General features: G+C 37.2%; 2 protein-coding genes across 2 annotated transcripts; one reads left to right on the forward strand and one right to left on the reverse strand.

The window, feature by feature from the left end:
* Window positions 1-1,131: 1,131 nt before the first annotated feature.
* On the forward strand, window positions 1,132-6,274 carry LOC140037527 (ATP sulfurylase 1, chloroplastic-like). The gene is made up of 5 exons (XM_072081874.1): window positions 1,132-1,945; window positions 4,478-4,883; window positions 5,242-5,502; window positions 5,614-5,700; window positions 5,887-6,274. The coding sequence occupies exons 1-5, from the start codon at window positions 1,440-1,442 to the stop codon at window positions 6,022-6,024; spliced, it is 1,398 nt and encodes a 465-aa protein (XP_071937975.1). The 5' UTR covers window positions 1,132-1,439; the 3' UTR covers window positions 6,025-6,274.
* Window positions 6,275-6,744: 470 nt separating this feature from the next.
* Window positions 6,745-12,608, reverse strand: LOC113734187 (putative calcium-transporting ATPase 13, plasma membrane-type). Its single transcript, XM_072083265.1, has 3 exons — window positions 9,552-12,608; window positions 8,504-8,584; window positions 6,745-6,825 (listed from the first exon to the last, which is right to left on the reverse strand). Exons 1-3 carry the CDS (start codon window positions 12,606-12,608, stop codon window positions 6,745-6,747), a joined length of 3,219 nt encoding a protein of 1,072 aa, XP_071939366.1.
* Between the last annotated feature and the right edge of the window lie 1,827 nt (window positions 12,609-14,435).

Genomic DNA, 14,435 nt, shown 5'->3' on the forward strand with positions numbered 1-14,435 from the left:
AAAAGTAAATTAAGGGGGGTCGGTCTATAAATTTTGATTTTTATCTATTTTTTTATTTTATTGAATTTTTTCTGAGAATTTCTTGTATTTTCATCTGCCTCTATTCATTTCATTTTTATGTTTTTGTTTTGAATGCATTAGAAAATCCTTTAGCTTGTGACGCGTTTTCTACATTTTTCGTGAACACATTTCTTAATTATCTTTTTACCTCATATATATATATATATATATATATATATATATAAAATTGCTGCAGTATATTTTCTATAGAAACTCCAAAAAATTTCTACATTTTTCGTGAACACATTTCTTAATTACCTTTTTACCTCATATATATATATATATATATATATATATATATATATATATATATATCAAATTGCTGCAGTAGATTTTCTATAGAAACTCCAAAAAATTGCAATTCAAACAAGGTAAAGATCTTCGTTGTTGAGCTCCATTTTTGGAGAAGTTGTATGTAAAATATTTCTACATATGAAATCAATATCTAACAGAGAAACTTAGGAGATTCGTATTGGATGCTTTTGCATTTTAAATGGATTTCTCTAATAGGATTAAGAAAGAAGTACTACTACTATTACTTTGATGATATCTTTAGCACTAGTGCCTTTTTTTTTTTTTTAAAAAAAAAAAGAAAGAAATCTTTTGTCGTTGTGCCTAAAGCACATTATTATTATTACTACTACTACAAAGAAAGAATTGTTTAGTACTAGCAGGTACTAGCATTGGTTTCTTCCACAATTCTTGAATCTTTGTGATGTGCACGCCATAACGAAACGCTCACACAAAACCAAGGTAAAAAAAAAAAAAACACAAAGAAATCAAAATGAACACAACAAAAAGAAATCAAAATGAGATCCTTTTGAAGTCTTTTTCTGCAAAATTTATAAGCATGGTAATTTTATGGATGAAATCACACATCTTCAATTAAAGAACGTGATTAATTGACCATTAACACGTCTAGGAGCCATAATTCAGGAGACCATTCAAACAAACACAGCAGTGTCCAGGTTCATCCTCTCAGAATCTTCCCATAACTTTATCCCAAAACTTTCTTATTATAAATCCAACGTAAATCCCTCCAAAACTTCCAACTCAGTGCTTGTCTTCCTCTTACATAAAGAAATCATTCTTCGGTTTGGCAAGAATTAGATTAGTATTAAAGCCACCACCATTATCACCCCTCACCATCCCTCAAATTTTATTTCCCAAAACACCCCTGCTTCATATACACAAGCCTAAACTTCATTGCCCAGAGAATCCCTCTTCCCCTCTTAAACTACAAATTTACCCCACTCCAACCAAGATCTTTCTTTTCCCGAAGTACCCTCCATTCCTTCCCTCTCCCTCCAATATTATAACAAAACCCAGACTGCCAACCCAACTGAGGGAAAAGGAGAGAGCTTTTAATCCCCATTTCAATGGCGACAATGGCCTCTCTTTTCCTCAATACCCCAACTTCATCACCATCTTTGCCGAAAACCCAGAAAACCCTTTTCGTCCCACCCCTCACTTTCACTCTTCCCAGCCGCCCCACCTCCAAAACCCGTTTAAAAGCTCGGATTTCGTGCGGGTTGATCGAGCCGGATGGTGGAAAACTGGTTGAGCTCTTCGTTGAGGAGTCTCATAAAGACGCCAGAAAAGGGCAAGCTTTGGGTTTGCCGTCGATTAGGCTCTCGACTATTGACCTCCAATGGGTTCATGTGCTCAGCGAAGGCTGGGCCAGCCCATTGAAGGGCTTTATGAGAGAGTCTGAGTTCCTCCAAACTCTTCATTTTAACTCGCTCCGACTCGGTGACGGCTCAGTCGTTAACATGTCGGTGCCAATCGTGCTCGCCATCGATGATTCTCAGAAGCAGAGGATCGGTCAGGAGAGCTCCGTGGCGCTTTTGGATGATCAGAACAATCCAATTGCCATTTTGAAAGAGTAAGGCCATTTTCGTCCTGTATGATTATTTGAGAAAATGTTATGTATCTGGTGATTAGTTTTGTTTTAACACTATCCGGTTTTTATTGATTTTAGCTAATCTCATTGGCTTTCAATCAATTACTTGACTTTTAATGGGTTGTTGTTGATTTTAGCTTATCTCATTTGCTGTCAAATCAATTATGTGAGGCTTTTTTTCTTTTGGGTGGTTGACGGCGTGATAAAAGAGGACTGTTTACAATAAAAATTGGAATCTTATGTTTAACTACAAAAAAAGAAGTTGGGTTACTAATGGAAAGATATTCTGTCATGAAAATCGTGACAGCTATGTTTAGTTAATTCAAGTTCGTTGGAGTAGAAAAGAAGCTAAAGAATTTTTTTTTTTTTTTAATGAAATCAATTTCTTGTTAGTGTAACATTAGTACTTCACATGTGAAACCATGCAGGTGGGAATTATTTTCATATTTGTTCTTTGGTTTTACGAAATTAGCTGGTTTATGTTTTAGGAAATTTGCTGGTTGTATAAACAGAAAAATGTCTAATACTTATATTACTCTTTCTTTTCTGACTAATTTTGAAATTTAGTTGGTGATATGTGGTAAACAGGAACGGGTAAAGATTTTGAAAGATATTCTGTCATGAAAATCGTGACAGCTATGTTTAGTTAATTCAAGCTCGTTGGAGTAGAAAAGAAGCTAAAGTTTTTTTTTTTTTTTTTATTTTATGAAATCAATTTCTTGTGAGTGTAACATTAGTACTTCACATGTGAAACCATGCAGGTGGGAATTATTTCTTTGGTTTTAGGAAATTAGCTGGCTTATGTTTTTGGAAATTTGCTGGTTGTATAAACAGAAAAATGTCTAATACTTATATTACTCTTTTCTTTTCTGACTAATTTTGAAATTTAGTTGGTGATATGTGGTAAACAGGAATGGGTACTTCCAAATTGTTTTCTGGGATTGTCAAAATGAAATAACTGGTGATCCCAATTCACTGATGGAGTTTAGTGTCACTTTGTTTCGTTCATGTGGGAAGTTGGAGACCTGTGTTTTCATGAACACTAGTAAAGAAATAAAACATCTGCCTGAGATGAGTTTTAGAGAAAAGCTTATGCAGAATGGTTACATGGCATGCATAAATTACATAGCAAAATCTAGAAAGAGGCTTAGTGTGTCTTCTAACCAGGGCATGAGGTAGCTAGCCTTCAGCACCAAAATATTTGTTTTATTAGGACTAAACACCGTAGCTTTAATAATTATCAATAATTCAGTCGTCTTTCGGCGAATGTTTAGGATCCATATACTAGAAAAATGCCTGATGGGTTCATTTCTAATTAAATAGGTTTTGCAGGAACATACATCTTTTATATGAATTCGTTGGTATTTTTAACCAACGTGGTAGCGTGTTTGTTGCAATTAAGATTGCTTTCACTTTGAATGGCCTTTTACTTATCCTTCGGCACCAGTTTTTCATAAAATTCACCTTTTTGCTGCTCTTGAAAAGGACGCGCAAGTTGGCTGGTCTTCTAAAAAATATTGCACTTTAAATAATACGTAAATTCATTTTGCATGCATGGGTATGTTACTTTTTCTCATCCCTCTTGAACCACCATTCTTTGTTTGAATAGGGTTTTCTATGGCATTCTTTTTACATGCTTTCGGCGCTCTGTGTTAGTGAAAGGACACAAGACAAGATGAGTCCCATTTCTGGAAATAGAATTTTAGTACTTTTAAAATGGAATAGCAAACCTGTTTGTGGCAGAGCCCTATAAGATGTCATAACTTGTATATCAAATACTTTATGAACCCTCCCACGCTACTTTTCTCAACCACTTTTTGGAAGTACTGTATTTTCCTAAACTTGGCCCCTTTTGGTAGAATCTGTTGCTATCAAAGTTATAAAAAGCAATTAGCTGAAAATTTTTTGGTTACATTGATAGCTGATTTGTTGAGCTCATACTGATTTCTCATATTGGAGGGATGTGCAACTAACAACATTTCATGCTTCAAACTGTTTGCACAAGCAACTATATATATATATATATATATATATATATATGGAGCACTCATCCGTGTTCGGCTTACTGGATAATGGGCTACAATATATCTAAGCATGATTACCAAATTGGATAGTGTTAAGTCTTCACATATGATGAAAGGAGACAGAGGCAAAGTATATAAGTTTCGAAGTTTTGACAGGAATGGGTATTGCAAGTACCTGTTCCTGTTTTATGCAGTGCTGTAATCCATATATGGTGGGATTGGACTTCTTACTTGATGTCTATCTTACAATTAATGGTGGTTTATACTGTACTTCTCCTGTTAATTGTGATTCTTGTGGTTTGATGCCTATCTTCGGCCTCTTTTTCTTCTTCTTCTCCAAAGTTAGATTTGCCAATTTCCAAGCTTCCAAATCTAACCAAATAGATTAATAGAGAAGATACCACCTATTTCCTGCTGTCCTGAATATATCTCAAAGTTTATGACTTGCCTGGTATTTTAATTTCTCATCTATGATTTCGTACAATTGCAGCATTGAGATTTACAAGCACAATAAAGAAGAACGTATAGCAAGAACATGGGGAACCACTGCCCCTGGCTTACCTTATGTTGAGGAAACCATTACCAATGCTGGAAACTGGCTGATTGGCGGTGATTTGGAGGTTATTGAACCGGTGAAGTATAATGATGGTCTTGACCGGTTCCGCCTCTCTCCATCAGAACTACGTGAGGAATTTACAAAGCGCAATGCTGATGCCGTGTTTGCTTTTCAACTTAGAAATCCTGTCCATAACGGTCACGCTCTATTAATGACTGATACACGCCGCCGGCTTCTGGAGATGGGATATAAGAATCCTATACTTCTGCTTCATCCACTTGGAGGTTACACCAAGGCTGATGATGTTCCACTTAGTTGGAGGATGAAACAACATGAGAAGGTTTGTATAGCTTTACAATTTGACCTGCTATGAGTTTGTTAAAAAATAGTTTCCTTATGTCAGACCATGTGACTCGTGATGAAGAATTTTACTCGCTTGTTTTCCATTGATGGAGTTGGAAGTCTGTAACGTCCAAGTGATAACATGGCAATTTTCATCAGATATGTTCACTTTGCGATGCCTTCTGGGCATTGGCTGGTCTCATCCTGTGAATCAGGAGAAAAACAAAAAAACAATAAAAGTTAACCAATCTACTGCAAGGATTTTGTTGAACTTGGTGGCTGTTTCATATGAATCCACTTCTGTAATTGAAAGCAAACCGCATTTGCATCCTGATTTGGAGTCTTTATTCTTATAGGTGCTTGAAGATGGTGTTCTCGATCCAGAGACCACTGTGGTATCTATATTTCCATCACCAATGCACTATGCTGGCCCAACTGAGGTACAATGGCATGCAAAGGCTCGCATCAATGCTGGTGCTAACTTTTATATTGTGGGTCGAGACCCTGCTGGGATGGGCCATCCACTGGAGAAAAGAGATTTGTATGATGCAGATCATGGGAAGAAGGTACTGAGCATGGCTCCTGGACTGGAGCGGCTGAGCATCCTGCCTTTCCGGGTAAATAAACAGTCTTCTTCTGATTATCTTTCAGAAGCTAAATATCAAACTCTGACCACAAAGGGAATTAAAGTAGTCATTTGGATATTAATTAGTTGGCTTTTACTGCAGGTGGCTGCATACGATAAAACTCAGAGTAAAATGGCATTCTTTGATCCATCAAGGCCACAAGATTTTCTTTTTATATCCGGGACCAAGGTATCATCCATGTGGCATTATTTTACCTATTCTTTCTGTATATTATTTCGATATTTTCCATTTGTTGATCGTTCTATTTAACCACCTGAATCGATTTCTCTAAGAGGCAAATATTGCTAGAACAACTTCTGCTTTTGGCTTCCTTGTGTGTGTGTGTGTTTCTAACAGTATACGTGCCTTTATCAGATGCGAACACTTGCAAAGAACAGGGAGAACCCCCCAGATGGATTTATGTGCCCTGGTGGCTGGCAAGTCTTGGTTGATTATTACGAGAGTCTAACGCTCTCTGAGAATGGAAAAGTACCTGTACCTGTCCCAGCTTGATAAAACGAGCTGTGTAAATATGTACTATTTGATGTTTGGGAGAAACCTTGAATCTCTAAATCTCCAACGTCCGGGTTTGAGAATTTAGAAAAGACTCTGCTGGAGCTGGATTGTGAATCTTGCTGAGGCATTGTTAAATAGAGTGGACACTTCGCCTCATATCTTGTAATGCAACAGGCACATGCCTCGTGTGCTGTTGTGTAAGTGTGTGCTATCAATGAAGAAATGGATTGTGAATTGCTTGTTAAAACATACAAATCTCATAGCATTAGCTTTTACTACAACTTGGATGATCAGGACTGCGTCGTAGTTAATGCAGCAAGTGCAGAATCAGTTAAATCAGACAAGAATTGGAAGAAAAGTTGCATCAATGTGTTTGATGGTCTCGATGTTGAATTGACAGCCAATTTTGACAAATCATGAATTCATTGTCGAAGTGAAAACGTATAAAATTATGGGATTTTTTCAGTTTACCCGCCTAAACTATGACCAGATAGCGAATACCCCAGAAATTTCACATAGGTAAACGGCAGCAGTTAGATTTTATTTTCTCTCTTTTCAGAGGAAATATGCGATAGTACTTCCGTACTTTAACCTTATACTACTCATGGATGCGTGAGAGACCTATGATTATTTTCGTTAAAAAAAAAAAGTCAGTCAAATTGATATTACTAACATTGTGTAAGAAGAACATGTTAATGTTAAGAAGAACAACTTTGTTTAATGTTTTAGTCCATTGCTTCCCTTCCATGTTAGTTGCTCTGTGTCTGCAAAATTATTCATCAGTTCTACAGTCAATACCTGAAGAAAGAATTATCATTCCAATAACATTTTAAAAAAGTTTCCTTCTGATGTAATTCTCTAAAGACGTTTTCTTGAATTATCTTTCGTGTTAATATGACAAAGAGCTGCCAGAGAATTAAGGATGATTTCGATAGCAAATACCCCTCAACTTTGATAAGTAAACGGCGGTGGTTAGATTAGATGCTCCCATGCTCTAACCTTACACTAATAATGGGGGATGAGTGAGGAATGTATGGTCATTTTCGCAAACAATAATGTCAGTCAAAGGGGAACATTAATTTGGCATTACTAACATAGTTTAAGGACTACATGAGCAATTTCGTTTCTTATTGTTCTTTGCCGGCAAACAGTTGTTTTTGGCTATATTTCATTGCATCATTGAGTCTTGACTGTCCTGCCTGTCGAGTCCAATGTTGATTAAACTAACACAAAAAAAAAAGGATTAATCTTTCATATACTGACGGGGTATATACTATTAATGTTGGATAAATGATAACTACGCAAAATTTGAATTTGAAATTCAACTTTTGCACACATGTTATGAATCACACGGTGATTGTATATACACGATAGTGTACATAAGATTTACTCAAAAAAAAAAAAAAAAGATGGCTAGACTTGGAGGTCAACGGAAGTCAACGAAGCCCCAAGTCGTCTCTCAGTCTCCCTACACACACATTAAATGACAAATGTTTGCTCGCTAACTACTGGGCAGAGAGGTGAAGCAAGTATGAACTGAATAAATTGATCAGTTGAGGTGCTACTTTGCTTAATTCAGGTTTGACATGTTTGTTTCTTCCCTCTCTGCCTCAAAATTATGCATGCATTCCAAGACAATTTACAGTTCTATTTGTTGGGTTTGTGTGAAATTGGAATTGCATGTATTGATTGTGTTTATGATGGGTTCTCTAGAGCTGCTGGTAGTATAATGCATGCTAGATTGCCTCCTTGTTGACTTCCTTTCCTGGCCTCAAAAGTTAAGCCAAAAGGAGAGATGTTATATAACGTATTGTATTGTCAAACAACTACTCCAAACAGAAGAAAGTATATCTACCAGGGAGTAATAAAGCATGAATGAAAGAAATTTGAGATTTTTGCTTCATTTTGAGTGTGGGTAAAACCCATCTGAACAAATTTACTGTAGTTGAAAGCTTCTATATTCTTATTCCATTGGACGGATTTTGAAACTTCCCTGTTATGTTTCTATTCAGCTAGATATAGGACAACCTCACTCACTGCGGATAATTATCTTAGTCAACAATCTATGCTCCATTACAGCATTTTTTTTTTTTGAATATTTTCTGATACATAGGCTGTCATGTTAACCAAATCAATTTAGGAGAATGACTTTGGTTTTTGCACATTTGTTAGATTGGACGGCTGTTAAACGTTGGCTGCACCTTTGAACTTGTGTCTTATGAACTTGGTTCCCTTATAGCCAGTATGTAATCTAGTCTAGGTAATAAGATCATAGATCAATTAATGAATCCGGGGAACTAGAAGGATTAGACGTTTATGGTTTTCAACTGCAACGGCAGTTTAACTTCCTCACCAGAGTCTTCGTTAGAAATTGAATCTGGTGCCTGACTCTAAATCTGCCTGAACTAGGTGAGTTTGGATAGGTTTTTCAATAAGATGGCACGGAGCAAATTGTCCTTATATGATACTTGCTTACAGTCCATCCTATGTTCCTCTTAAGCTTTCTGTGAGGAGCATCAGCACTCAGCAGGGCATTTTTCTCTGATTCTGCTGTCAGCTAATAAGTTATATCAATCCTAGATAAGTATGAAGAAAAGGTGAGGTTTCCACATGTTAAAGCCAAAGAAGAAACGGAATTCACCAATAGTTCAAATTTTTTCATGAAAATGGTATGTGTACGTTTGAGAAAGATACTGAATGACGCAGACTGTCTTTACCTTGATATAGAAGACCTTGGTTCTAAACAGTTCTAACCTACTGGTCAATAAAATGAATAAAGATCACGATGATGTTGGAAAACCTTAGTAGAATCTCTCGTATTGCATAGGAATTATGAATCCACAACTGCAGCTTCTGATATTAGAAAATCTACCATTTTGAGTTGCTGTAAGGTTCATGATTACTCTTTTCCACTTTCAGAGTATCCTAGTAGATGATCTTCCTGTTTTGCCTACTTATTTGGACGCACATATTGCCCTGTCTATCTTCTTTCTGTAAAATGAAGTTACTCTCTTACAATTAGTCTTTGTGTGGAAGTGATAAAAGTTCTTTCAGAACTCAACCAATTAAGTTCTATATATTTTCCCATTAGCCCAACTTTCTTAGTAAATTTCACGAGACATTGAGTGCAAGAATGGTTTGTGTTATACAGTCCGTATAAAGCAAAGAAATATGTAAGTTTATATAAAGTGCTTAGGCTTTGTACATATTTAAAAAAAACAGCAAAAGGTTGGTTAAGCTATGCTGAGGTCTCTAAGCCACTATGTTTCTGTACCTAGGATACAGATGGCTCAACCTAACAGTTGAAATTACAGAAGATTAACTTTGCTAATAAATACTTATCAGATGGGCCATATGAGTTTTGCTCCAGCAGCTTATAAATGTGAAGAAAATGGATATTTTATCCTCTCGACCAGCCACCCCATTGGCCAAGCTAGAACAGCAATTCCAATGCATATAATCCATTGCTTCCAAGACAGTTGCTTTGTATCTGCTAACTCTTTTAACAGTTCCACAATCAATACCTGAAGAAGAATTATCGCTAGGATTACACCCCAAAACATTTTCCTTTTATGTATCCCTTTGAAGAAGTTTCCTTCAACTCTTTTCGTGTTGAATATGACAAAGAGCTCCCAGAGAACAAGGATGTTGAAGATCATGGTATCCTTTATTTTGGCATCCAGGTTGAAGGTTGATTGACCTTTGAACTGTATGGTCAGCAGAACAATGATAGGATAGACAGCTTGTCCCACTATATTCTTCCACATGATGCTGGTTATAAATGGCTGCTCCCGGTTGACTGGTGGCAATTGTCTGAGCTCTTCTGGTGGTTCCTCAATGGTGATAGCAAGTGCAGCCAATGCACCAACTATCAACTTCACCCATAGTACTTGAAATGCTGCATATGGGACTTTACCTGATGAAATGGCCGCAACAATATTGATAGTGGGAGGTTCTTTAGCAGAAACTGCTGTTACGAAGTCTATCACAAGACAAGCAATGCTAACAGAAAGTTGGAACTGTGCGTACATCTGGATTTTGTGATACATACCTCTACCCCACCTCAATACTCTGGCTACAGAAACAAAATTATCGTCCAAAATGATAATGTCCGAGTTCTCCTTTGCTTGGCTAGTCCCTTGAATTCCCAGAGAGAGACCTGCATCAGCTTCCCTTAGCACAGTTGCGTCCCCTATGCTATGTCCAGTAACTGCAACGACATGGCCTCTCTGTTTCAAGCCTTGGACCATATGAAGTTTATCCAAAGTAGAAGCTCGTGCCATCACACGGATTGTGCCACATTTCTCTTTTATCTCTGTTTCTGCATTACTTTGCAAGCTTTGACGGTCCACTAATTCTCCTGTTGTCTCATCTTGAGTTGGATCAATAATACCATATTCAATGGCTATGGCTCTAGCAGTGGGAAGATCATTTCTTGTGACTAGTTTGATGTCCACTTCTGCTTCGCGGCAGTCCATCACAGCCTTTTGTACCTCTGGCCGACATGGGCATTTCAAGCCTAGGCACCCTATGAAAGCTGAGTTTTCTGCTTTCGGCTTGGGGTCGAAGTTTATAGCGTCATCACCATGTTCTTCTGACACGTCTTTATGTGCAAATGCTACGCACCTGAGACCCTTAGACTGCATCTCCTGAAATATTTGCTCCAAGCTTTTTTTTGCATCTATAGACATATGTTTGACGATCCCATCTTCATCATAATATTGTGAGCACATAGCCAATATGATTTCTGGTTGGCCTTTCTGGTGCACATGAATACTATCACTGGTATTGTTCTTGATCCATATGCTACTTTGAGTGTTCTCAGAATTGAAGATTTCTGGACTGTGAACGGCACAATTTGCTCGAACTTGTTCAACATTGACGTCCATATCTTGGACACTCCACGCCTGAATTGTACTGTGAACTTGACTCTCAAAAAGTTCAATGGGAGATCCTGATGAGGCTTTAGTGCTTCTCAAAAGCATACCTTCACGGAGCAGTCCAAGAACATTTCTTGGGATGGTTGAGGAAGTTCCTGCATTGAGAAGCTTGTTGCCGAAACAAAATTCGCTTACTATCAGATGATTCAAGGTAAGACTTCCTCTTTCATCTGTGCAGATTACATCTGCGGAACCAACTGCTTCACAGGCTGAAAGATTTCTTACTAGTGCCTTTTGAGATGCCATCCTGTTGGTTGAGTAAGCAATGGTTATCATGACAGCTAGGAGCAAACCTTCAGGGATGGCAGTTGCAGCAATAGCAACTGGGGTGGCTAGGATCCCTATCAGATCATTGCAGACTTCATGGATATTTGTCTTCCTTGCAGTGAAGTCTGATTTTCCATCCTCATTCCGCATATTCCCGACAAAGTAACGAACAAGCAGTACTACCAGCACCAAGGAAGCAACCATTAAACCGACTTTAGATATTTGTATCGTCAGCTCACGTAGCTTCCTTTGTAATGGAGTTCTTTCCTCAATATCATAGCTTTTTGAGCTCAGCATCTTCCCCCATTCTGTGTTGATGCCGACTGCAGTCACAAGCATTCGAGCAGAACCGTTGATCACCTTCGTGCCAGAGAGAAAGAATGGATTACAGCTTTTATTGATTTCGACTGATTCCCTCCAAGCTGCGATGCATGACTCGTTCACCTGTAAAGGATTCCCATCTATGAATAAGCCATCAGCAGGAACTTGGTCTCCAGTCTTCAAACAAATAATATCCCCAACAACGGCTTCAAACACTGAGATGCTCATCTGTTGCCCATTTCTGATGACGGAGACGGAGAATTTGTCACGAGCTTTCCATAGCTTAAAGAATTGTCTTCTTGGCCAGAGGTTACTCGTGGCAGTCACCATGATCACAAGAAAGACAGCGACAAATATGCTTCCCCCATCAGACCATCCTCTCCGCCCATGACGTGTTATACCAAAACAGACTGAAAGTGTTGCACAGACAAGTAGGATAATAATGATGGGATCTCTGACGGTCTCAAGCACAATGGGTAAAGTTTTTGGAGTTGGCTTCTGGATAGTGTTTGAACCAAAGTTATGGCGCCTACGTGCAATTTCCTCATCATCACCTTGGATACCGCTTTCAGCATTGGATTTGAGATATGAGGCAACTCCTGGAACGCCTCCAAGCTGATGAAGCTGCTCGCTGTTTTTGCGGCGGGCAAGCTCAGATAGGCATTCTGGTGTAACAATTTTTTTCACGGGAGTAGGCTCAGATAAGCGTTCTGGCATAACATCGATAACTGTATCACACGGAGATGGTAAAGGATTGTCCAACAGCCTGCTTTGGTTCTCAGCTGCAATATCTTTTGCTCGACAGAAGGCATTGATGCTACAGAGCGTTGTCCAAAATGCCCGCAACCTCTTCTGGGCATCGAAAACTATGGGTGTCAACTCTACTCCTTCGTTGACTACAACTTCCTCTTTTACAGAAGAGAAGCGTCTGATGCTCCGGACGGTGATAGATACGACTCGCCACCTCTTCTGGACTTGGCACCTCTTCTGGGCTCGAGTGGGAAGTAGTGGCGACTCGACAGCATTGAAACTTGCTTCTGAAGCGTCGCTCATTACTGATTTTTTTTTTTTGGGGGGACAAAAAGAGGTAGTTTTGATCGTTGTCAGTTTATTCTTGAGTACCAGATTGATGTCGCTGCCTGTATTTATACATATTTGAGATAGAGAAATAGCACTTTCCGTCGAATTTACCGTGTTTGATCACCACCACTGAGGAGGAAACATGGACGAAGTTTCGTTCATTCCTCTTATATATATTTTTTATGTAGCAAATTAGTGATCGTCTCTTTTGGCTTCTCTCTTCTGTTTTGAAGCTATTTGTCAACCAGAGTTTTGGTTCCTGGCAGTTGTTATGGGGATAAGACATTAATGATTCCACCAATCTTATGTTTTCATCGTCAGCAGAAAAGTCGCTCTATATATAGCGTCAGCTTCTACGACTCATGCGTCGTCATGGATCTGCATGCCTCAACATTCGGAAGTCTCGGTATAATTCAGCTGGTTGATTCTTGCACTAAAGTAATTTTTGCCGATGCCTCGAAGGAATTACTTGCTCATAATGGGACCAATCATCTTGGAATCATTGGCACTATAATATGACTTCTTTGAAAGTGTAGCAACTTAATTACGACTTCTTCAAAACTAGGGCTATCGACTGGTCTTTTCGCGCAGGAGCTGTCGCAGTAGCAAGGATTCTTAAAAGTTTCACAATTTTGATTGGCCCAGAGAAAAAAAATTATACATACATACATATATATATATATATATATATATACACATATATATTATACACACACACACGACTCATATTACAATTTGGATGCAAAGCTATCTTTTTTACCATCTTTAAACAATTTGGCAGCTTATGCTAAGTCTGAGATCACAACTTTGTCATATGTTTAGGGCCATTTAAAATGCTATTTTTTGAAGTTTTTATTGAAAATTATATCATAGCGATTTGATGTATGTCGATGACGGAGTCAAGAGGGGCATAACCCCCTCTAAGTTTTGAAAATTTTAATTCATAGTATGCAAATATATGTGTAAAACAAAATTGGCCCTCCTTAATTTTTTACAATGTTATTTATATTATGAAATTTCAAAAGCAACATATAATTTGATGATCCATGGTAAATTGACCCAATTTGATATATTATAATAAAAAGACCTAATACATAATTATCAATGGGCTAAAACAAAAATAATTACTTTATTGGCCCATATATAAATATACAACTTAGTCCAATTGATTAGAATTAATTGTTCTCACTCCTCTTCTTATATCAATTGCAACTACATAATGAGCATTTCTAATTATGAACATAATCAAGACAAAGCTCCGAAATAAGTTCAAAGATAATTTATTGAAAGATTGGCTAACTATGTACATAGAAAAGGAAGTTGCTGAAAAAATGAACATTGATTTAATCATAGATGAATTTAGTTCTATGAAAGAACGTAAATCTTATTTTACTTTTAAGAAAAGAGGTCGAAATTTTAAGGTATGTTAACATAACTATTATCTTTATTTAATTGAAAATAATTATTTTTATATTACATATATATATATGTGTATATATTGTATACGTGACATATTGGAGTATCTTATCATAATGTGCAACTTGGGTGGTTTGTGATGTTATAAAATATTTAATCAAAGGTTATTTTTTGTCTTAATTTTGTTATGACTATGCTGTATATTTATAAAATAGACATACTTTTACAATTAATGTTAATATTTGATGTTTTTAGATGTCATATATTTGAATAGATGAAAATTATTTTGATTTTTAGATCTTATATATTTAAATAGATGAAAATTATTTTGAATATAACATATTAAGATAATTTTGTTAGGAAAAATTTTTGACCCCTCTAAAA

The sequence above is a fragment of the Coffea arabica genome, chromosome 3c (genome assembly GCF_036785885.1).
Source record: "Coffea arabica cultivar ET-39 chromosome 3c, Coffea Arabica ET-39 HiFi, whole genome shotgun sequence".
Lineage (NCBI taxonomy): Eukaryota > Viridiplantae > Streptophyta > Magnoliopsida > Gentianales > Rubiaceae > Coffea > Coffea arabica.

Bases quoted from the DNA above. Each gene is read 5' to 3' on its own strand.
- LOC140037527 (XM_072081874.1), top strand. From the start codon at position 1,440: ATGGCGACAATGGCCTCTCTTTTCCTCAATACCCCAACTTCATCACCA. The intron at 1,946-4,477 runs GTAAGGCCATTT...GTACAATTGCAG, and splicing joins CCAATTGCCATTTTGAAAGA to CATTGAGATTTACAAGCACA. The intron at 4,884-5,241 runs GTTTGTATAGCT...TTATTCTTATAG, and splicing joins GGATGAAACAACATGAGAAG to GTGCTTGAAGATGGTGTTCT.
- LOC113734187 (XM_072083265.1), bottom strand. From the start codon at position 12,608: ATGAGCGACGCTTCAGAAGCAAGTTTCAATGCTGTCGAGTCGCCACTA. The intron at 8,585-9,551 runs GTATTGATTGTG...ATAACTTATTAG, and splicing joins TAGCGATAATTCTTCTTCAG to CTGACAGCAGAATCAGAGAA. The intron at 6,826-8,503 runs GTAAGCAAGTAT...TTCTTTCTTCAG, and splicing joins AGAGGAACATAGGATGGACT to GTATTGACTGTAGAACTGAT.